This window comes from Salmo trutta, chromosome 12, assembly GCF_901001165.1.
Source record: "Salmo trutta chromosome 12, fSalTru1.1, whole genome shotgun sequence".
Taxonomy (NCBI): domain Eukaryota; kingdom Metazoa; phylum Chordata; class Actinopteri; order Salmoniformes; family Salmonidae; genus Salmo; species Salmo trutta.
In genome coordinates this window covers 24,096,592-24,120,070 of record NC_042968.1, presented here as the reverse complement: position 1 = coordinate 24,120,070, position 23,479 = coordinate 24,096,592, and the positions used below count along the sequence as shown (strand labels likewise).

Here is a 23,479-nt window from a genome sequence, read left to right as displayed (position 1 = left end):
GGTAGAAAACAAATGCATTTACTTAAGAGCGGCAACTAGATGGGGTCAATACAGCTCTCAGTGAGTAGGAATTCTTAACACTGTTCAACATTTTAACAATATTTTATGAGCCTTCATTTCTGTTTATGTGTAGCCTGATATTGAACTGTGAAATAAAGTTCCACAGGTGAATGAGTTTCCCTATACAGATGGGTTACAAGCGGAATGAACGAACATCACAAGTCTCAATGTCAACAGCATTCACATGCATGGCCACATGACTTGACAGTAAAACAGCATGTCTGATAACTCAATCTACCCCTTCCGTTCAATTTCACATCGAAAGGAAATATATGTACAGTAAACAGGGAAAAGCTCAGAAATGAACTAGTCGAGAGAGAAAAAAAAAAACTTGACGAGTTGAATTATTCATGGTAAAAACCAGCCACATACATTAGTAGTTAGACATTTTATTACTAAATAACAATAGCAAATTATTGGTACAACAAATGTTAATGTAGGAAATAATGTAAAAACATTAATTCTACAAACAAAAATAAAAATAAAAAGAACAATTTCAGAATCCTACACAATTCACGCAAAAACTATTCAAGAAATCCATAGGACTTATTTTCTCTCCATAGCTACACACGATTCCCCAATATCTACACGACATCAGCAACATCTGGCCAAAAGCAGGTCTCACATCCTCTTTGTCACACTCTTGAATTTCTGGGAGGTTTTATAGAATATGGACTTTTTCCTCTGAACATCCATGAGGTGGAGATTCCCCTCAGAAACACTCCTCATAACTCTTCTGGGCTCGTTCTCCTCTGACCCTAAGGAGAAACACAATGCTTAGATACAGACGGGGGCTCTACGGAGAGCTTCAAATTAAATGTTTTTCCTTTGCAGTGTGAAAAATCCATTCATTCATTCAAAAAAAAGTTGGTTATTTTAGATTACATAAATTGAAAAATAAAACAAATTGCTGTCTAAAATGCATCACATCAAAAGTATGCAATCTGATGAGAAACCAAATTCTGCAGTTGTCCAAAAGCCAAACAAAATCCTTCAAAATAAAATGCATGCCATACGTAACAGGCAGACAAGCTCCTTCATTGTAGATTAAAAACAGCTTGGCTTTCTAAAAGCTTGTGTCCTTCATAACAGGCACATAAAAAAAAAAGCACATTCTGGCCTGGCCCTGCCCTGAACTTTGTGTTGCAGCTGACAGATGTAGGCATAAGCTCTGAGTGTAAGCACTAATTGAAATGAACATGGGGATTTTAGAGGGGGAAAAAGCCACACATTTAATATATTTTATAAATAGTGAATGAAAGCAAACTACACTCTTTCCCTGGGTCACTTCAGGGGAGAAATACTGGTATTGTTGCACTCACCAGCAAAACGCCGCACTCTTAGTGGTCTGCTTGCTACTACTGTGGAGTCCTGCTTTATGCGCTTGGGTGCTGAAATAATTTCCTGCTCTCTGCTGCTGCTACAGGGGGAGATGGAAACAAGGGATGAAATACGTTAATATCTGAGCAGCACAACACTTCCTTCCCTGATGCTTCACTAGAAAAATGTATTTCGAGTACGTCACAACCACACTTACCAGTTTATTTTGCGTTTGCCCTGCGCAGCCGAAGTCATGGCCATGTAGGTCTTGCCACGTCGGATGTCTAACAGAGACGGTATCTCCAGTCTGTGGGAAACAACAAGTCAGGCAATGTCACTTTCCTTCTCAATATTTCAACAGTCTGACATGTGACCAATACATATAAACACACTGGAATGAGTACAGCACTCTGTTACATTAGACAATTCTGAGCTTTGTCACCGCCACTTGCTCATACCTAAAACTTAAGAGACAAGGCAGCTCAACGTTTAGAAATAAGTATTTGGAGGGGCTCGAACCCGAATACAATTTCTGCCAGTCTGTCACCTGGGACAAAATGTGTAAAATAAAAAATGTGAATCGTTGTAAAAAAAACCTATTATACAGAGAAAGTTTTAGTCTATGAATGTATGCACTGTTTTACATTGTTCAGCAGCTAATATTAAACTGGACTGTTGAAGTGACAGAGTATGATGACCATCTTTGACAATACCACACCCACCTTTTGGGGGGTTTGCTCATGTCATTGGCTCGGGGAGCCTGCTGTTGGCTTGGACTCAAGGGGCACGAAGTCTCAGCCTGATGATTGGGGCTACATTGGTAAAGGACGACGGTAGCGTTGGCAAGAGCTGCTTCATTGTCTCCATCTTCAATGTCAAATGTCATGTTGGGGTCATTGACTGCAGAGTGCTGGAGAGGCAGGAGTGAAGGCCTGTTGAGTGTACTGCTGGCCTCTGGAGTGTAGAGCAGTGGAAACATCCCCTCCTGTCTTAAGACCTCCTGGAGGACCATGGGAACCTGCGCTGAGGCGGAGACAACACTCCCAGGGTTTGGTGGAGACACTGCCAGCTTCCTCCTGGTAGGTTTCTTAGGAATGGGTTCCATCACTGTCACCTGGGCCGCTGGGCCTAGAAAACAACATCAAGAGGATTTCTTTTTTATGAAGAAGCTACAAAGAACCTAACAAATTTAGGCCTATACATGATCAAATAAATTGCTATCAAGTTACACAACACACTTCATCAAGGTCAATTCCATTTCAATACAGTCCAATCCATGTACTGCGAATTGACAATTAGAGGATTTTTTCAATTTTGGCCTAGCTCTACAAATCACTTAATGAATTGAGGTCAAATGGAATTGAAATTGAAAAAAATCATAAACATCCTCCACCAAGCACTTACATGGAAGTGTATACACCTGGGATGTATTCAGTGAGGTAAGACCTTTGGAATGTTGCGGATATAAAAACGTAAAGGTTTCCATATTTTACTTGACAGTCACGTCTGTTCTACACACATTTATATGGGAGCGTTCTATAAGCTTCTTCCTGAACAGGGTCCAGGGTTCATCCTGTTCAGCCAGAACACTTTCTGTTAGTGGTTGGTGAGGCCTTGCTACTTGGTTTACTAGTTAGAGCTCAAGTGCAAGATAAGAATGCATTATCCAGTCTAAATCACAGTAGGCCGTCAGCTTCAGCATGTGGGTATTCACTAACAACATGGCAGTAGTTTGCCATAGCAATGTCATACATGGCCCAGGGATGAAAGTATATTTTTAAATGTTATGTTTAATCCCATGACTGGAACTGGAGTCGATCTCAGATCGGAGGGAAAATGGTTTTGCCTCGAGATCCACATTGGGATGTCGAAATTCAACGGAGGGCTGCACAGATTTGTTTTATGACCGATGTTTGTCAAAAATCTATTTGCGGTCATGAAAAAGGGCAATTATTTGAAAATAGATATGTCCATTACAATTTCTACATACATTCTTTCTAGTCTTAGACATTCAAGTGTGGTCTGGAGTGTTTTTATTTTAATACCCCAAATAATCACCCTCCTGGACAACTTTAACCCCTGCATGGCCTTACCATCTGTGTTGAAGCACCATACTCATATTTTAAGAAAACAAATCACATCTGAATAGATCTTAGGTGGCACCGGTATAAAAAGAAGACAGTATCACCACCATTGAAAGGTGAAGGAATAACCTTTCTGTAAAATACTGAAAGGAGAAGTCCACATCTGCACTAGGCCTAATATGGGTTCTCATCTTTTGGCAGTTGGAGAAGTGTAGAGGTAGCCAAAGAAAGTGAACCTGGTGACCTTTACACAGTGCAGACATTAATCAGAAGTGTAAGGGAGTAAGGGCCGGGACACATTCATGCCCACAAATTGAGTTTCACCAGTCCCGACAAGCCCAGCTACTGTGACATGGAAGATGGCGAAGTAGAGGAAAGAAGAAAATGAATCAAATCGAATGAGGCAAAATAAAAATATAATTAGATGTTTCAAAGAAACCAAGACTTAAAGCCCTCAGAACTGCCTCAATTAGTCAGGGCACGGACTCCACAAGGTGTTGAATGCGTTCCACAGGGATGCTGGCCCATGTTGACGCCAAAGCTTCCCACAGTTGTGTCAAGTTGGCTTGATGTCCTTTGGGTAGTGGGCCATTCTTGATACACACAGAAAACTGTTGAGCGTGAAAAACCCAGCAGTGTTGCAGTTCTTGACACAAACCGGTGTGCCTGGCACCTACTAACATAACCTGTTCAAAGGCACTTACATCTTATAATCTTGCCTATTCTCCCCCAATGGCACAGATACACAAGCCATGTCTCAATTGCCTCATAAATCCTTCTTTAACTGGTCTCCTCCCATTCATCTACAGTGATTGAAGTGGATTCAATAAGGGACTACAGCTTTCACCTGGATTCACCTAGTCAGTCTGGTCAGTGTTCATTAAGTTTTGTACACTCAGTGTATATTTCTACACCATGAGGTTGGAATAACTGTATAATAACAGCTGTTTGAAAATACAAAAATGTAAGCCTGTTTTGGTGGGATGGAGTTTTGGCCTGCCCTGTGACGTCGCCAGGCAGTAAACTAGTTAATAGACCAATAAGAGAGTGTTCCAAACCACTCTGCCAATCACAGCTAGTTTTTAGTTTTCCCCTCCCCACTCAGACCACTCCCAGACAGTCCTAGAACAATTCTTGCTGGAGAAATTACTCTTTGCTAAGAAGCTATTTTTGCTTCTTTTTGACATTTATGGATATACAATCAATCACAGTAAGTTGACTTAATTGTTACCCAGAAATGATTTGATACTGAGATAAAATCTGCTGCATTGGACCTTTAACCAATCAAGTAAACATAACAAGGCCACATAAAATCCTTATGGAACACAAAGCAAGGAATGAGGGAAAACAACTTATGGCTGACAAAGCAGGAGTGGACATAGGATAAGTTATTTCATGGTATAAGTGGTTCACAATCACTAGCCATAATGGATGACTCACACGCTTAGCAACATGTCGTATAAAGGATACAGCTACACTGAATGGATCACCATATTAGTCATCAGTGAGGATGAGTCATACACACTACATACTGTTAATTATTGGTCATTTGATCAAGACTAACTTAGATACAACTAACTTTACATACAACTGATTAAATGGGAATAATTGATATAGGCTACACAATACATTTTTAATATACACCAAAGTCGTTTTAATAGAAAACGTGTCTTCCATTAACCGGCCTAAATGTTATGAATAGAACTTTGGGATTTCATTCTGTAATAAGAGCTTAAACGTATTAACATGAATAATTATGTTTTACAAGCATAGTATAGACTATGATACAAGCATAGTATAGACTATGATAGTATGATAAAACCTGGCTGAGATTGATGATTATGTCACCTAAAGAACATACGTAAGCAGGGTTGTTCGAGGTTAATGGCTGGTGTGTAAAAGTAAAGTGGAGAGCACGTTGCATCAGAGCACGAGGAGGCAGACTCACTTGTTGCAGTGAGACACTGCGGCTGCATCATTTACATGCTGCTGACCACAGCCCTGTGACGCCGCTTTCTACCTACTACATTTTACTGAGGAGGAGGCAACTCCCAGAAATGTGAACTGTGTGGTGGTGGATTTGACATATCAATTTGCCTACCGACCCCCGCACAGACAAAATAGAACTACTAACTAAATTGTTTAATGTAGAAGCTTTTAAGTGACAATGCTCACATTTTTTAACAACATACTTGCGTATCATAAAAGGGAGGGGGGAATATGGAAGATTAATGGACCTATTTATTCATACGAAGAGCAGAAAGCAATATTTAGGAAATTTGAGTCACAGCTCAGATAGCAAGGCAGGATGAGGGGACAGTGATAAATGGTACCGTTTCTGATGGAGATCTGGCCCGGCAATAAATGGCAGCCAAGTTCTTTCAATCACATATTTTTGGCTTGTAGGATTAATACATGCATGAGGTGCTATTTCTGGTGGAGACAGCGCCGTATTAGGGTCGCTTGGCTGCTGCCTCCCTCTTTATAGTGCTGCTGCTGTTATCGCTGACGGGGCAGGGGTGTTTACGCTTGCCTTGCCTACCTTCTTTTCCCTGCAGTGAATTTGCATTTTCATGAATGAGGTTTGAGCAGCCTGGGTTGGGAGGGCTGGATGCTGGCTTGACTGAGTACAAGATATGGAGGAAAGGGGGAGGGCGGCAAGGAGGGAGAGTGTGATCGAGCAGGAAAAAGTAAGACTGGCACAGAACAAGGTTGGAGAGAGAGAGAGAGAAGAGTGATTGAAATTGTGTGGGCCATCCTGTGCTGAAGGGAGATAAGGTGATGGGTACAAGGCATTGGACTGGCGGGGAGCAGGACCCTATTGAGAGGGTCATGTGTGGTGACCTGCCCTCGCATCCACTTAGAGATGGTGCGGTAATGAAAAGGTTGGAAGAGGGAGGATCGCCATACTCAATCATTATCAAGCGCTGATGCTAGTTGCACAAACAGAATAAATCAAGGATTTCACACTAAACAGGTAACATGACTTGGACAAGATCTTATTTCATATCTAAATCATAGTCCACAGACACAGAAGCGATAGTCCAGTGTCCCATTGTGACATAGCTATCTGGCTCTGAGACCACCATCTGCAGGGGACACAAAGCCCGAACACACACCTCCCTACAATTCCCAACCAACGCGTCTCCGGTACGCGTCCTCTACTCACTTGAAAGTGTTGACAGTTGGAGAAACTGCTTGAGGTGCACTCAGAATGAGAAAAGTATGAAAGCCAACGGTCCAATATTCTAGAACACGGCAGTGCGAATGTGTACTGGTTTTGGACTATGATAAACCCTTAAGGACATTCATGTAATGCACAATCACAAAAAGCCATTCTGAAGTAGATAAGACATGCAAAAAATAAGGCTGTGACGGTGATGGAATTTTGGATGACGGTTATTGGTCAGCCAAATGACCGCGATCACCGTTATTACAGCTCGAATAGCAAAATAAAATACACACATTTTCTCCTCTGCTCTGCTCCTGACTGCATGTGCTGCTGCCTGTTTGCTACAACACCTTGCTTGTTTCAGCAAGGAGCAAAGTTATCACATTGTTAACAGTCCATGTTACTGTAGAAACAGACTCAACCGCACAAATGCCCGGCCGTCCCGTCTTCAGTCAGCCGTTCCACAAAAAAAAAATAGTTAAAATTGTTATGAGGGTTATTTTATTTTCATGACGGTTAAACAGTAATTGTGCCAGCCCTAGTAAAAAGTGTTTTTAAAGCCATTTCCTGTTGCGCTGTGGTCGTCCGGTGTTGTTTTCTTTAAAAACGTAGCCGACGTTTCCCACAATGTGTTTCAATCAAACGCAGACCATCTGTTCAGCAGAAAATATCATTACAGACAATTTGGACGGCCATATTTCACATACTTCCTTATTGTACTTCCCTAAAGGTTTTCCCAGTCCTTTTCTTTCTCTAAAGGGGTCTCGAGTGTCATTTCATTTTCACAAAATATCTTTAGTTCCAGACCAGAAAGTCCGCAGTGCTGGAAATCAAACAACTGGAAATCAAATTCTATTTCATGTCAGAATACTTTTTGTAGTTTCTGTAACAGTTTGCCTATTTTATTTTTCCTCGTTTAAGAATCAGTTGAAGTGCCAATTGATATCCCATCATCTCGAGGATGGCAGAAGGGAAACTAAGTTGTTACACTAAACACCAGTGATCAGTGGGAATAAAACAAAAAACACGTAATCCACAGATCAATATTACTAATTTCTCACTTCAGTTTGAGCACTACAGTGGGGATGTTTAATATTGCCAGTTCATTATTTTAACCATTTCAGTCCTTGTGGTCTTCTGAAACAAGCCTTCTCTGTTAACATCCCAAGTTTATACTAGTGAATCCTGAAACCAGTTTTATCACAACTGAAATTGCTGATGAACAATTAACAGCTGAAACAGAGCTTTTACCACAGGAGTGATGACTTTGATGGACATATTTGATCCCCTCTGACTGTCACTATGAAGGATTCCATGTGGCAAGCTGTTAGATAAATGACCAGGTTAGCAGGCCTGAGGGAGAGTAAAGACAGGTTTACCTTTCGATGATGGATTGGGTTGAAGGCGCAGCGAGACTCTCCTCTTATGTTTCTCAGCACCTGAGTGACAAACAGTATGTTCAACAACACAGCCTCCTTCATGAATACCATGCCACCCCCCCAGTTATCAACAAAACACACAGCATGACTAGCATCACAGCTCAGCCTGCACAGTTATCAATAGAACAGACACAATCGTGCCTCAGCATTTGGCTGTGGTAAATGTGAATAGTCATCATGAGCTGTGTAGCAAAGTCTGCTATTGTACACTTGCCTGGTTAAAGAATGGGTAGCCCTTTACACTTGTATCCGTATATGGGTTGAAAATGGCAGCTTTGGACAATGATAAGCTCTTAAATTGGAACAATACAGTAACATGCTATACATGACGTCAGAACTCAGGCTCTGCACTTCACAGCTCTGTATGGGTTTTGACTGACAGCCGTTCTGAACTTGAGCACCGCACACGACAAGTTGCCCCAATCCCTCCCGCTAATTGGGCAACTTTAGAAAATGTTTTGTCTGAGTGAGGGAAATGCTGTAAATTACAATTACTCTATGTATTTTGAAAGATGAGACGCTAAGGATTATAATAAATACTGCTTTGATGTCATCCAAGCAAGCCTAAAACCCATGAGTCCCAACATGCACTTCACATTTCCATATCATAAAACTCATGTCATATACATTGTCAACGTTTATGATTACTATGTTTGATGTACAGTTACAAGATAACATGGCGTTATACCCTGGGTTGTCCTGAACAGAATGAGCCTGTTTGTTGTATTGTGAAGAAAATTTGCCGCGAACCATGCATTTGGATTTACTCATGAATCCATTCCGTGCACACCAAAATTACAATCTGTTTCGCTGAATTTCTTAGTGTTAGGCTTTCACAAAGATCCTATTTTATCATTTTGCTAGTCATGTTGGCAATAGAACAAGCGCTCAAATTTCACCCACCTGACCCAGATTGCATTTGTATTTTTTTTTATATTTCTTTTAACAGCGACAATTACTGTCAATTTAAAAATGCACATAAAATCAACAGTGTAATGTTTGGATTCAGTCTTGTGTCAGCTGAACAGTTGGCCTCACCTTTAGTCTAATAATTTCCCCATAATCTCCAAACTGTTCCCTTCTAATTTATACCATGGTTATGCATTTCCATATTTTTTCTGTAAGAAACATTTAAATTTAGCTCTATCCCTATCCAATTCCCACAAGTGTAAGGGGTTAAAGGTTCAATGCAGCCATTTTTAATCAAAATATGAAATAATTTCTGGGTAACTACTAAGTTCCTTACTGTGATTGTTTTCAATTAAAAATGGTCAAAAAGAAACAAATATTGATTCTTAGCAAAGCGCAATTTCTCAAGCAAGACGTTTTCTAGGACTGTCTGGGAGTGGCCTGAATGGGGAAGGGAAAACTAGCTGTTATTGGCAGAGAGGTTTGGAACTCTTTCTTATTAACTAATTTACCACTTGGTGATGTCACCAGGCAGGCCAAAATACCATCCCACCAAAACAGGCAGACATTTTAGGCGGTCTTTTCTTAAACTAAAATGGGCATCCTCATAATTTTTATAATTTCATAGAGTGTAAATATATACTGCTCAAAAAAATAAAGGGAACACTTAAACAACACATCCTAGATCTGAATGAAATAATCTTATTAAATACTTTTTCTTTACATAGTTGAATGTGCTGACAACAAAATCACACAAAAATAATCAATGGAAATCCAATTTATCAACCCATGGAGGTCTAGATTTGGAGTCACACTCAAAATTAAAGTGGAAAACCACACTACAGGCTGATCTAACTTTGATGTAATGTCCTTAAAACAAGTCAAAATGAGGCTCAGTAGTGTGTGTGGCCTCCACGTGCCTGTATGACCTCCCTACAAAGCCTGGGCATGCTCCTGATGAGGTGGCGGATGGTCTCCTGAGGGATCTCCTCCCAGACCTGGACTAAAGCATCCGCCAACTCCTGGACAGTCTGTGGTGCAACGTGGCGTTGGTGGATGGAGCGAGACATGATGTCCCAGATGTGCTCAATTGGATTCAGGTCTGGGGAACGGGCGGGCCAGTCCATAGCATCAATGCCTTCCTCTTGCAGGAACTGCTGACACACTTCAGCCACATGAGGTCTAGCATTGTCTTGCATTAGGAGGAACCAAGGGCCAACCGCACCAGCATATGTTCTCACAAGGGGTCTGAGGATCTCATCTCGGTACCTAATGGCAGTCAGGCTACCTCTGGCGAGCACATGGAGGGCTGTGCGGCCCCCCAAAGAAATGCCACCCCACACCATGACTGACCCACCGCCAAACCGGTCATGCTGGAGGATGTTGCAGGCAGCAGAACGTTTGCCACGGCGTCTCCGGACTCTGTCACGTGCTCAGTGTGAACCTGCTTTCATCTGTGAAGAGCACAGGGCGCCAGTGGCAAATTTGCCAATCTTGGTGTTCTCTGGCAAATGCCAAACGTCCTGCACGGTGTTGGGCTGTAAGCACAACCCCCACCTGTGGACGTCGGGCCCTCATACCACCCTCATGGAGTCTGTTTCTGACCGTTTGAGCAGACACATGCACATTTGTGGCCTGCTGGAGGTCATTTTGCAGGGCTCTGGCAGTGCTTCTCCTGCTCCTCCTTGCACAAAGGCGGAGGTAGCGGTCCTGCTGCTGGGTTGTTGCCCTCCTACGGCCTCCTCCACGTCTCCGGATGTACTGGCCTGTCTCCTGGTAGCGCCTCTATGCTCTGGACACTACGCTGACAGACACAGCAAACCTTCTTGCCACAGCTCGCATTGATGTGCCATCCTGGATGAGCTGCACTACCTGAGCCACTTGTGTGGGTTGTAGACTCCGTCTCATGCTACCACTAGAGTGAAAGCACCGCCAGCATTCAAAAGTGACCAAAACATCAGCCAGGAAGCATGGGAACTGAGAAGTGGTCTGTGGTCCCCACCTGCAGAACCACTCCTTTATTGGGGGTGTCTTGCTAATTGCCTATAATTTCCACCTGTTGTCTATTCCATTTGCACAACAGCATGTGGAATTTATTGTCAATCAGTGTTGCTTCCTAAGTGGACAGTTTGATTTCACAGAAGTGTGATTGACTTGGAGTTACATTGTGTTGTTTAAGTGTTCCCTTTATTTTTTTGAGCAGTGTATATATAAAATGTAGGAAATCAACTGGGCCTTTAACTAAATGTAGCTTTAAATAAATAATAACAGTAGTCTTCAGGATAGTCATTGCAAGGTGAAAACGGAGGGAATGGAACAAACAGACGGGACCTATTGAGATCTGGTATCATACATTTGTGCTCATGGCTTCTGAAAGGAGGGTTAAATTACAGGATATCACTCAACTACAAGCACAAGTGGACAGGGCCAAAAATACTAAATAAAAGACACAGGGAAACAAGCATGTGACGGGTGCAGGGGGACAGGTGCAGGGTGCACCTGCTGACATTTGATGGACAGCAACATAGTAATTAAGTATTGCTGGCCAGCTTTGGTTCACGCTCCATTGTCTCCTAGGGGCTGAATGTCATGAAAGGAGGCCTGATGGCGCACTGGTGCTGGGTTATACAGGGTGTGATAGGACCTGGAGAATGGTGGCTCCAGTGTGTGTAGGCTCCCATGATCAACAGTAAATAGAGCCCAATAGCCCAGGGCCATCAGATATTGCTGTATGGCCACTGGTGGCCTGAAAATAAAGCTCTACAACAGATGATTAAACAGTCAACCAGGGGGTTATACTACAAAACAAGATCAATGGCCAGCTAACTTGTCAAAATATATTTAGATTTTTTTTTAGAAAGAATGGGCATGGTCTAATTAAAATCAACAACCAAAAACACATACTGAACTTTAGCTTTCTTAATGAAGCAGAAAATCAATAGCCTTGTAGTATACCCCTCATGGGGAAATTACATGTCATCGTTGTCTGCGTCTTTTAAGACAACATAAGGTGTGAAGTCATGACTTACTACTGCAGGGACTGTTTTGATGGGGACAGATGAGGTGTGAAAATGACAGGATGGGTGCGAGCTCTGGCCTAAGCCTGGAACCCTCAGCCTGGGTCTCCTCGTCCTTCTGCTCCCCTGCCTTCTCCTGATCGGCCCACACCACACCCCTCTCCCTGAGGACCAGGTGCTCCAGGTCCTGGTTCTCAGTCTCGTCGGCAGCTGTGACCAGGCCCAACCCCCTCAGCGTCCAGTACTGTCTGCTGTAGGCAGGCAGCAGCATGTGCACCATTCTGAACAGAAGCATGAAACTCAGGCTTAAAAGATGTTCTGTTGAGTCAGTATCACAATTTATAGTGTAAAGTTGCCAAAGTGAATTTTGTTGCACATGTATGCAACACCTAGTATAGTATAATTCACAAGACGAATACTCTCTATTCACTAATTCATATAAGTAAGCGATAACGACACTGTACATTCTCTGGAGGTAATGTATGACACAGGTATGGATGGCACACAGCAATTCATACATAGTACAGTGTGAGTCACATGACTCACTATTTTTCATAAATATTATTTCATATCATCCCCATCTTAATGTGTCTGTATCTACCTGACCATATTTGCCCATTCATGTAGGATTGAGGCCTGAAGATTCCTTCTAAAACATGTAGCAATATCTGTACAACAGATGTTGTGGAGTATTGGCTCAGATTGACTTAAGTCTACTTGACAGGTCTGAAAAGTCTGACAAACCCCTTTAAGACTTAAGGCCATCTAATGGTAATATCACTGCATTTCCACTCTCTGCCTTCAGTGGATACAGGTGGATGATTCAACTCTGATACGCAATGCCAGGCTTTCGTCCCAGCCCTGCTGTAGCATACCAGACTCCAGCAATCAGCTGCTCAACAGGAACAAAAGCCTGCACACCCAGTAGCTTCCAGCTGGAGCGTTGGCTTGGCCACATGTTTTACACAGTAAGTGAGGTATTTTTCCACTGTGGTAAAGAGTATCAAATACAACAATGAATATCGGTATCGAAGTCCAAATTTTGGTATGGTGACATTACGTGTTTAATACTGAAAAAGAAAAATGACCTACTTTTTAGTCTGTTTATTCTCCTGGTCCTGGATGCCGATGAGGTGGGTCATTTGCTCAATGTGCTGCTTGAGGTCCTCTACCTGTAGCTGGAGCCTGTGGCAGCGAAGGTCCTTCTGGAGTACCTGAGGGGGAAAGGGGAAGAGCTGGTGAAATGACCATGAGGGAACATATTGAGTAACCCTGACCACAGCTAGAGAACAAGCTGGCAGGGAGTCATCAGTGACGCACAAGACAATGAGTCTTGAGGGGTTTATTTTGTGCCATGCTTCATCTCTGAGAACCTGTCTTCTGGGTAAAAAAAAAAAAAAAAGCTGTCATCCAACTCTGACGTAAAAGAGTATACGAAACGACAGCAGAGAACATTTGACAAGCGGATGAATCATTGTTCTGTGCCACTTCCTAGAAGAGGGATGAGAAAGAGAAAAATAAATCTACATGGTTTTAGGTAACTGGCTGTGTGAGGGATGCGTAAAGATCATTGATCCATTCACCTCAGTCATCCACCAGTGAACAAGAGCAATAAAATAAACAGTTCTAATTACCTGGAGAAAAGATGGAAGAAAACAAACTGTCACAACAAGTTGGGATATATTTGCAAAAACAAACAAAGTAAAAATGCAAAAATAAAAGTAGCATCACTTCCTGTGATGAGTTCCCATCCTTTCTATAATTCTCTCTGGGAGATGAAAAATTACATATTTAAAAGGGATAGTTCACCTTAACTATAACCATTTCTATGTATAATTAGCAATTCGTTTATTATATGGATCTTATCCAGCGAGTCAGCAACCAAAAAGAAGGCTTAGTTTAGGTAGCTTACAATTAAGAAGCATTGTCAATAAATCTTCACAATCCCTCCTGGATTTTGAGGATTTTCTGTGATATTTGCGGCCAACAATGCACTGATGAGGAAAAAAAATGTGTGTTGATGTGTGGCTTTATTGAACCATATTATGCTGTAAATGTGCAATGATTGTCTAAAATTGAAATTCTTGCTGACTCAAAAGGAACACCTACAGTTGAAGTCAGAAGTTTACATACACTTAGGTTGGAGTCATTAAAACTCGTTTTTCAACCACTCCACAAATTTATTGTTAACAAACTATAGTTTTGGAAAGTCGTAAGGACATCTACTTTGTGCATGACAAGTAATTTTTCCAACAATTGTTTACAGACAGAATATTTCACTTATAATTCACTGTATCACAATTCCAGTGGGTCAAACGTTTGCATACACTAAGTTGACTGTGCCTTTAAACAGCTTGGAAAATTCCAGAAAATTATGTCATGGCTTTAGAAGCTTCTGATTGACTCAAATGATGTCAATTAGCCTATTGGAGGTGTACCTGTATTCAAGGCCTACCTTCAAACTCAGTGCCTCTTTGCTTGATATCATGGGGAAATCAAAAAGAAAATCAACCAAGACCTCATTGTAGACCTCCACAAGTCTAGTTCATCCTTGGGAGCAATTTCCAAATGCCTGAAGGTACCACGTTCATCTGCACAAACAATAGTACGCAAGTATAAACACCACGGGACCACGCAGCAATCATACCACTCAGGAAGGAGACGCGTTCTGTCTCCTAGAGATGAATGTACTTTGGTGCGAAAAGTGCAAATCAATCCCGGAACAACAGCAAAAGACCTTGTGAAGATGCTGGAGGAAACAGGTACAAAAGTATCTATATCCACAGTAAAACCAGTTCTATATCGACATAACCTGAAAGGCCGCTCAGCTTGGAGCACTGCTCCAAAACTGCCATAAAAAAGCCAGACTACGATTTGCAACTGCACATGGGGACAAAGATCGTTCTTTTTGGAGAAATGTCCTCTGGTCTGATGAAAACGAAATAGAACCGTTTGGCCATAATGACCATCGTTATGTTTGGAGGAAAAAGGTGAGGCTTGCAAGCCGAAGAACACCATCCCAACCGTGAAGCACGGGGGTGGCAGCATCATGTTGTGGGGGTGCGTTGCTGCAGGAGGGACTGGTGCACTTCACAAAATAGATGGCATCATGGGGCAGAAAATTATGTGGATATATTGAAGCAACATCTCAAGACATCAGTCAGGAAGTTAAAGCTTGGTCGCAAATGGATCTTCCAAATGGACAATGACCTCAAGCATACTTCCAAAGTTGTGGCAAAATGGCTTAAGGACAACAATGTCAAGGTATTGGAGTGGCCATCACAAAGCCCTGATCTCAATCCTATAGAACATTTCTGGGCAGAACTGAAAATGCGTGTGCAAGCAAGGAGGCCTAAAAACCTGACTCAGTTACACCAGCTTTATCATGAGGAACGGGCCAAAATTCACCCAAAAGACCCTGGGACTCAACACCTCCCTCTGCAACCGGATCCTGGACTTCCTGATGGGCCACCCCCAGGTGGTAAGGGTAGGCAACAACACATCTGCCAAGCTGATCCTCAACACGGGGGCCCCTTAGGGGTGCGTGCTTAGTCCTTAGGGGTGCATGACTCCAACACCATCATTATGTTTTCCGACGACACAACAGTGGTAGATCACGACAACGATGGCCAGTCTATAGGGAGGTCAGAGACATGGCAGTGTGGTGCCAGGACAATCACCTCTCCCTCAACGTGAGCAAGACAAAGTAGCTGATCGTGGACTACAGGAAAAGGAGGGGCGAACAGGCCCCCATTCACATCGACGGGGCTATAGTGTATCTAGTCAAGAGTTTCAAGTTCCTTGGTGTCCACATACCCAACAAACTATCATGGTCCAAACACACCAAGAAAGTCATGAAGCGGGCACAACAATGCCTTTTCCCCCTCAGGAGACTGAAAGAGTTGGCATGGGTCCCCAGATCCTCAAAAAGTTCTACAGCTGCACCATCGAGAGCTGCATGGCATCTGACCAAAGGCGCTACAGAGGGTAGTGCGCATGGCCCAGTAGATCACTGGGGCCAAGCTTCCTGCCATCCAGGACCCATATATTAGGCGGTGTCAGAGGAAGGCCCCCCAAAAATTGTCAAAGACTCCAGTCACCCAAGTCATAGACTGTTCTCTCTGCTATCGCACAGCAAGCAGTACCGGAGCACCAAGTCTTGGTCCAAAAGGCTCCTTAACAGCTTCTACCCCCAAGTAATAAGACTGCTCAACATTTAATCAAATGGCCACCTGGACTATTTACATTGACTGCCCCCTGCCCCCATCCTTTTGTTTTTACAATGCTGTTACTCGCTGTCTATTATCTACTGTATGCATAGTCACTTTACCCCTACCTACATGGACAAATTACCTGGACTAACCTTAGCCCCTGCACATTGACTTGGTACCGGTACCCCTTGTATATAGCCTAGTTATTGTTATTTTATTGTGTTACTTTATTCAAGAACTCTTTCTTGAACCACATTGTTGGTTAAGGGCTTGTAAGTAAGCACTTCACAGTAAGGACTACACCTGTTGTATTCGGCACATGTGACAAATAACTTGATTTGAACTGCGAGCCCTCTTTTTGTACTGTGGTAATGGGTCAGCTTTGTGATAATATTGCAATGTTTTTACTGTTTTATGCAGAAATAGTGCAGTGATTGGTCAAATTTGCAAGCCCTCACATAATATGCAGGGAATTGTTGATTTAGCAAAAAAAATAAAAAAAATACGATCCCGGAATCCTGGAGGGACTATCTTCCTCTACATCTCCACCTACGAGTAGATGAACAAAATAAGCCATATAGCACACCACTAACACCACCCCTGGGTCAAGAGCTACCATATATCCTGACCCCTCCAGCAGTTGCCTCACCACTGGTGGCTGGGAGTCCTGTCCCAGTAGCTTCATGTCATTCTCCACACGGTGCAGCCAGCCGTTGTTCTCAAGGAAGCGCAGCTCAGCCTCCTCCAGCCTCTTGCGGATGTGCTGCTGCTGTGTGAGCAGGGAAGCCAGCTTGCGCTCGTGCTTGCAGGTGGCCTATTCAACAACAGAGCCTATCAGATTGGGATATGACAAAGGAGTGTATGCACTTTAAACATCCATCTATCACTGGTACATCATAAAAGACAAGCTCGTTCTGGGACCATTTTCTGGCTAAAACGACATGGTGATAAGCAGGGCCTTTAACAGACCTTCTCAGTCTTGTCTTTGGCACCGAAGAGCTGGGCCTGCTGGTTGCACTCCTCGCTGTGGCGCTGACGTAACTCGTTCTCCTTCAGCTGCCGCTCCAGAACAAGGTGCTCCCTCCTGATCTGAGAACGACTGGAGAAAATGCTCTGTAGGGACTCTGACACCCTGTCCAGAAAAAGGAGCAACCAGCCAGTTATCATTAAATGGAGTTTTTGCTTAATAATGGAGGGCAAATGTTTATAAAAAATAAAAAAACATTTCAGTGTTTGCCCTTCCTCAAGTAAAAATGCTATGTCATGTTATTGTTCGACTCAACAGGTTGAACAGTGTTCAAATCAGGCAGCTGCCCTGGATCACCCCCAGCAGCTTTTACCCAATAAGGCAGAGGCCTTGCAACAATGTCTCATTCTGGTAAAGGAAGAGGGGTATGCAGGTAAATAAATAAACAGACAGTGGAGAGCAGCCGCTGAGATGTGACTGCAATCTCCAATGTAACCCCTGTGACGTAGGAGCCGCCGTGGCCTTGCCAGACTGATGAATTTTTTATTGTGTGAGAAGCATGCTGCCTCTCTTCAGAGCCTCACGTTGTGAATTCTGATGCCGGTGAATGAAATGCGTGGGAATGAGACTCATTCAGCTTTCCACCCCCCCACCCTTCCCCTCTCTCCCTTTTTAAACAGATGCCACTGCAGCCCTTAGAGGGGACTGAAGGAAGGACATTTTTTAGCTAATATCGATATATTGTGTAGTTTTATTTAAATTTTTTACGTGGCTCACAGCTGCCCCTATCAAAAATGCAGAGCAAACTCTCCACCCACCAGGTCCTTGGGCTTTGTACTTTTCCCTCAACATTATAAATTATCTATGGATTTCAATTAAAGTGTACAAGTTTAAAGGACAACACTCAAGTGTGGTGCATATTATGCATAACAGAACTTGTATTAGTATATAAATACAAGTTTTGCCTTTTGGTTGTTGCATGCACATTGGCACAAGAAATAAGTGCTTACTTGTGAATCTCTGTTTGGTTCTGACTGGAGATGGTATTAGAGCCTCCAGGAACAAGAGGGCCCATCTTCCTCTCCTCATATTCTTTCAACTTCTTCTTCAATTGAACGATCTGAAATGGCATAAACCATTGATAAATTGTGAAATGTATGTCCACACCTTTTCTGGCCATAAAGGCCTCCAGTCTGTGTAGTAGAGATGGGTGCTTGGTCTTATATTACCTCTTCTCGCTGACTCTCACATATCACTGCATACTGGCCGATGTGACTGTCCAAGCTGACAACATTCCTCTTGAGCTAAAGGACAAGTAGATGCATGTAAAAATGTATGGAGGGAGAAAGAGAGGCATTACAAACAGAAATATTGTAAGAAATGCCATGTAGTACAAGTTTCACTGTCAAAACCACCTCTGAACTTATGTTTGGCTTTTAAAAACAGAGTTTATTACAAATGAAGGTACACTAAGGAGAGCACAGCCAGAGGCCTAAGTAAATCCTATAACATTGTTGGGATGGGTGAGTAGTTTACTGACCGATGATTTGATCTCTTTGGCCCTGTTGGCGTATTTCAGTGTGTTGTGGGTGTCGTCATAAGATTTGGAGGAGGGGCTAATGTTGGCGATCATGACCGTCCTGCAGTTCCCGCCAAGAGAATCTTTAAGGAGTCGTGTTAGCTTGCTGTCCCTGTATGGTATGTGGGCTTTCTTACTCTGCTAAAATAAATAAAGCAAAAGCAACATTAGCCTGAGAAAAGAGTAAAAGTGCAAAACAGGAAAAGGTTAGGCCTACACATTCAGGTTTGAGGTGGGGAAAGGTCTGAAAAACCTCACTGGACATTAATGCTTTTTTATTTATATCAATTCATTCCAACTTGCTTGCGTTAAAATGGAATTTACCACAGTCCTATGACCCCTTGGGACTCAAGGCATACAGTAAATGCCCAGTGACAATGGGACAACACACAAATTACGCTGTATAGGGGGGGGGGGGCGTTTTAGAAGTCAAATACACTGAATGTACAAAACATTAAGAACACCTGCTCTTTCCATGACAGACTGACCAGGTGAATCCAGGTGAAAGCTATGATCCCTTATTGATATCACTTGTTAAATCCACTTCAAAATCAGAGTAGATGAAGGTGAGGAGACAGGTTAAATCATTATTTTTAAGCTTTGAGACAATTGAGAGATGGATTGTGTATGTGTACCATTCAAAGGGTGAATGGGCAAGGCAAAATATTTAGGTGCCTTTGAACGAGGTATGGTAGTAGGTGCCAGGCACACCAGTTTGTGTCAAGAACTGCAACACGGCTGGGTTTTACATGCTCAACAGTTTCCAGTGTGTATCAAGAATGGTCCACCACACAAAGAACATCCAGCAACTGTGGGAAGCATTGGAGTCAACATGGGCCAGCATCCCTGTGGAACGCTTTCAACACCTTGTAGAGTCCATGCCCTGACAAATTGAGGCTGTTCTGAGGGCAAGGGAGGGGGGGGACTCAATATTAGGACGGTATTCTTAATGTTTTGTATATACACATTCTTTTTGGCAGACAGTAACTATTTGTTTCCATAAACAGGTTAATTTCTATAGAATTTGAAAACGCCCAAGCACAATATCTTCTGCTGGTGTGAATGTGCTATGTCTGAATTCAGCCTGGCTTCACTAATGGCACAGATGCGTCTTGAGTACATTACATCTGTTCAGGTGAGTCACAGTCGCATGGAGATTCAAATGGCAGGAATTACCAGGAACTTGCAGAGGAAAAGTGATCTGCAATGGGCTGGGGGCTGCCCAGCTGTTCTCCCTGGCCGAAACCTACATCTGGAATCAGGAAACCCTTATATTTCCAGCTGATCCTATGGGAGCTCAAAGTTTGCAGCTAAAAGGAGGTTGTCCCAATTAAGCAGAGCGAGTCTTTCGCCAGAGCAGGATTTACAATGTACAGAGAAACAGCCTGAGAGAGAGGAAATGGGCCAATGGAGAAAACCACAAAGGCTAAATGTGCAACTGCAATTCATAGCCATGGGACCAGTCCTAGCTGGGACATCAAGGTATCATTCCCTATAGCGAACAACGGTGCCATAAAAATAAACAAAATAAAAAAATACATTTCGGTACAGCGGTGGCATGTTTGTGCAGCATTTCCTAAATGCAAGTGGCCTGCTTGTGGAATCCCCAGGGTCAGTGGTAAACCAAGAAGACTCAGTGACAGGTTAATATATGCAACTGCAATGAAATATTACCCAAATACTTGGCTTGCTAACAGACCAAGCAAGGCTCCTTGAGTCACAGGGAGCTGCTCACTTTTTTTCTGGCAACGACTGAGCAGGGGAGTATTGCTGCCAGTAGGATGCAAAATTGCAATCAATTAAACAAAATAGAGACAAAATGAAGGCAGAATAAATTAGACTAGACCAACCTAAATATCCACAAAAAGAAAAAAAATTACCTTAAAAAATGCAGTGTGACCACAGAAATCAACTGGCACAGAGAAAATGAACGACAGCAAGGGATAACCCTAACACCATTCACTGGTGAGATAAACATATGAAATCAGTTGTAACACCAGGGTAGTGGGTTCAATTACCGGGACCACCCATAAATAAAATGTATGCACACATGACTAAGTTGCTTTGGATAAAAGTGTGTGTGTGAGGGTTTCCAAATGGAAACTGTGTAGAAATTATAATGATCCTACATTCATACAGTTTCTTGACTGTGTCCAGCTCGCTTATAATCCCAAAAATGAAAGCCAGACAGTCCGGGAGCATTGAAAATTCCAAATGATAGATAGAGGACTATCTTTAGCAAATTTTGATGGCAAGGAAATATAAGTTTCAGTGCATCCCTCTGGACTTTGAAGACCGAATGCGGCCCCCAGGGCAAAATTAGTTTGACACACCCGTCTTAGTGTTAAATCTAGACATAAGTTTGTGTATTCTCAGTGGTGAGGTAGCAGCACCGAGGCCTGCTCAACATTGTTTATGAGTCACACAGAAATGCCTGTGGGTGTTATTGTCAAAAGATCAACCAGCATTTTGAATTATATTGAATTCTGTGAGCAGAAACATTTCCTTTGAATAATTTAAGGTCCTATTCAATCAGAAACATGAATCAAGATGCTTTACACATACCTTAGGGTCAGCCAAAGCGTTGATGACATTTCCCAGGGCAAGGAGTGAACGGTTGATGTTAGCGCCTTCCCGTTGACGTGCTCCCTTTGCATTAGTGGCACTTGCTCGCTCGGAGCCAGCGAGGTCAATCAGGCTCATTTTGGCCACACGGACATTTGGATTAAGGCTGGCCGTCCTGTCCTGTTGCTTCAAGTAAATCTAGTGGGACAAGAACACCAACAATTTAATCTTCACCTGTTCAGTGACTGCAGTGGGTAAACCTGCTTGCCGTCTGGTAAAGGAGGAAAGGTAGATGACGCCACTCCATTGAAATAGCCTACCTGAAATACAGCATGGGACCGTGACGAGGTGGCATTCATGTCAGTGGGGTGCTGCGTTCTATTCCGATTGCCATAATCCAAAGCTTCAAGGATGTGCTCAGCAGACTTAGGCTACAAAAGAGGTCACATGAATACTTTTAAACAAATAAAAATCAGAACACATCCAGCAAAAAGAGATAAAAAAAAGTACAACACACCTGACAGACACAACAAACGACCTGTTGATCACTAACCTGGTGCAGAGTAAGGCCTTGGATAACCACTCCTTTCGAGGGGTCCTCCCTCACTGCAAGAGGGCCCACATTAGCTAAGAGGTCCCGGATCTGCTCATTATAGACCTGCAAACCAGTTATGACAAAAACTTGACTGATTTCTATTGACAATTTAAATTCTGATTGTTCATTAATAAAATGTGTTTCTTTAATTCCCAGGTATGATGGAGGAAGATTTTTCCTTGATTTCTGTGCAAATGTATTAATTGAAAAATCTGACAGACAAAACCAAAGAGTCACCTCGAGATAAGAAAATGCTACATCAAATATTTTCTCTTCCTTGACTTGATCCATACGTTTGAAGAGCTCCGTCATGGTGCGATACATCACACCCGGGTCATTGCTTGAGCCCAACATGGTGTGTGTCTTGCCTGCTCCTGTTGCGCCATAAGCAAAGACTGCAACATTTCAGAGGATTAGTAATTAAACATTATCAAAACTTCCACTTCAAATTAAAATAAATCCGATTTTGGTAGGTTTAAATGTGACACCAAATGTATTGGAATTTAACTGCTAAATGTGGTACAAAGATGTAGGCTACTGTAGCATACTAATTACCATGTCTAAAATGGGCCATGGGCCTACTAATCAGAAGGTGTAGTCGTGTAAAGATTAGTAGGTTTAGGCCTATTTTATTACCTGTACAGTTAAAGCCATTCAACACTCCATCAAGTATCCTTTTAGTGGTGTTCTCAAAGATATCCACCTGAGAAGAATCCTCCCCAAAAACATTATCAAAGACAAATTTCAGGTCCTTATTGGCTCTCTTGTTGACATCTCTGTTTCGAACTCTTGGTCCCCCGAAAGATGTAATTTGCTGTTCCTTAGGGTCAAATATTAGCATGTGGTTGTCCACAACTTGGACCACATTCCTGAAGTTCTCGCACTTCTTCTCATTGTCGTTAGTTGGCCGCACACGAACAACCACTTTGACATGGCTGCACACGTCCATGACTCTTCTTATTGTGTATTGATCTAGTTGAGAGATCACAAGGAAGATGCTTTAGCTGACAAAACTCCAAGATGAATGATGTATCTGATATACTCCAATGGAGTGGCGCAGAGACTAGGCTTTGTGGAATTGGGCGTGGCCAGATGTAATTACATAGCTAGCTACTTGCATTCGACAACATTACATTTTAAGCAGTGAACATATACAAATATGTTGTTACATAATGAACAGGGCGACTTGAATGTCTCGTGTATTCGTCGCCCGTAGTGCCTTGTTGTGGCTAGCTAACATTAGCAGTCAACAAAGAGCTATATAAGCTCACCTCCGAGCGAAAACAGCAAGTGCCGCGAGTTGTAAAATACATCATAAACATTACTTTTGCTCTGGAGCGAAGTATAATACACCCACAGCTTACCTTTGACTATAATTGTTTCACATTTGCAATTGCGGCTTGCTAGCAAGTAACGTTACAGCCACCGCTACTGTTTCTCCCAAGACCAGCGCGTCTTTTCAAAAACAAGCCCCCTCTTCCTTCGCAACAGCTGATTGGCTATGCACCTTGAGTGACGTCGATGAGCTTGGTGTTGCAGTCATTTGATTGCTGTGCTGGTG

At 42.7% G+C, this 23,479-nt stretch overlaps 1 protein-coding gene across 2 annotated transcripts; it reads right to left on the bottom strand.

The window, feature by feature from the left end:
• Window positions 1-402: 402 nt before the first annotated feature.
• Window positions 403-23,432, bottom strand: LOC115203216 (kinesin-like protein KIF18A). 2 transcript variants are annotated; one of them, XM_029767677.1, is made up of 18 exons: window positions 23,283-23,432; window positions 22,555-22,890; window positions 22,156-22,313; window positions 21,877-21,981; window positions 21,644-21,754; window positions 21,324-21,521; window positions 18,720-18,899; window positions 18,409-18,483; window positions 18,190-18,299; window positions 17,182-17,344; window positions 16,862-17,026; window positions 13,094-13,215; window positions 12,014-12,282; window positions 8,016-8,075; window positions 2,103-2,508; window positions 1,598-1,687; window positions 1,383-1,480; window positions 403-818 (listed from the first exon to the last, which is right to left on the bottom strand). In XM_029767677.1, exons 2-18 carry the CDS (start codon window positions 22,865-22,867, stop codon window positions 682-684), a joined length of 2,760 nt encoding a protein of 919 aa, XP_029623537.1. In that variant the 5' UTR covers window positions 22,868-22,890; window positions 23,283-23,432; the 3' UTR covers window positions 403-681. The 2 variants fall into 2 exon arrangements, with proteins under 2 accessions (XP_029623537.1, XP_029623538.1); XM_029767678.1 differs by having other exon boundaries at window positions 18,720-18,896.
• Window positions 23,433-23,479: the final 47 nt, after the last annotated feature.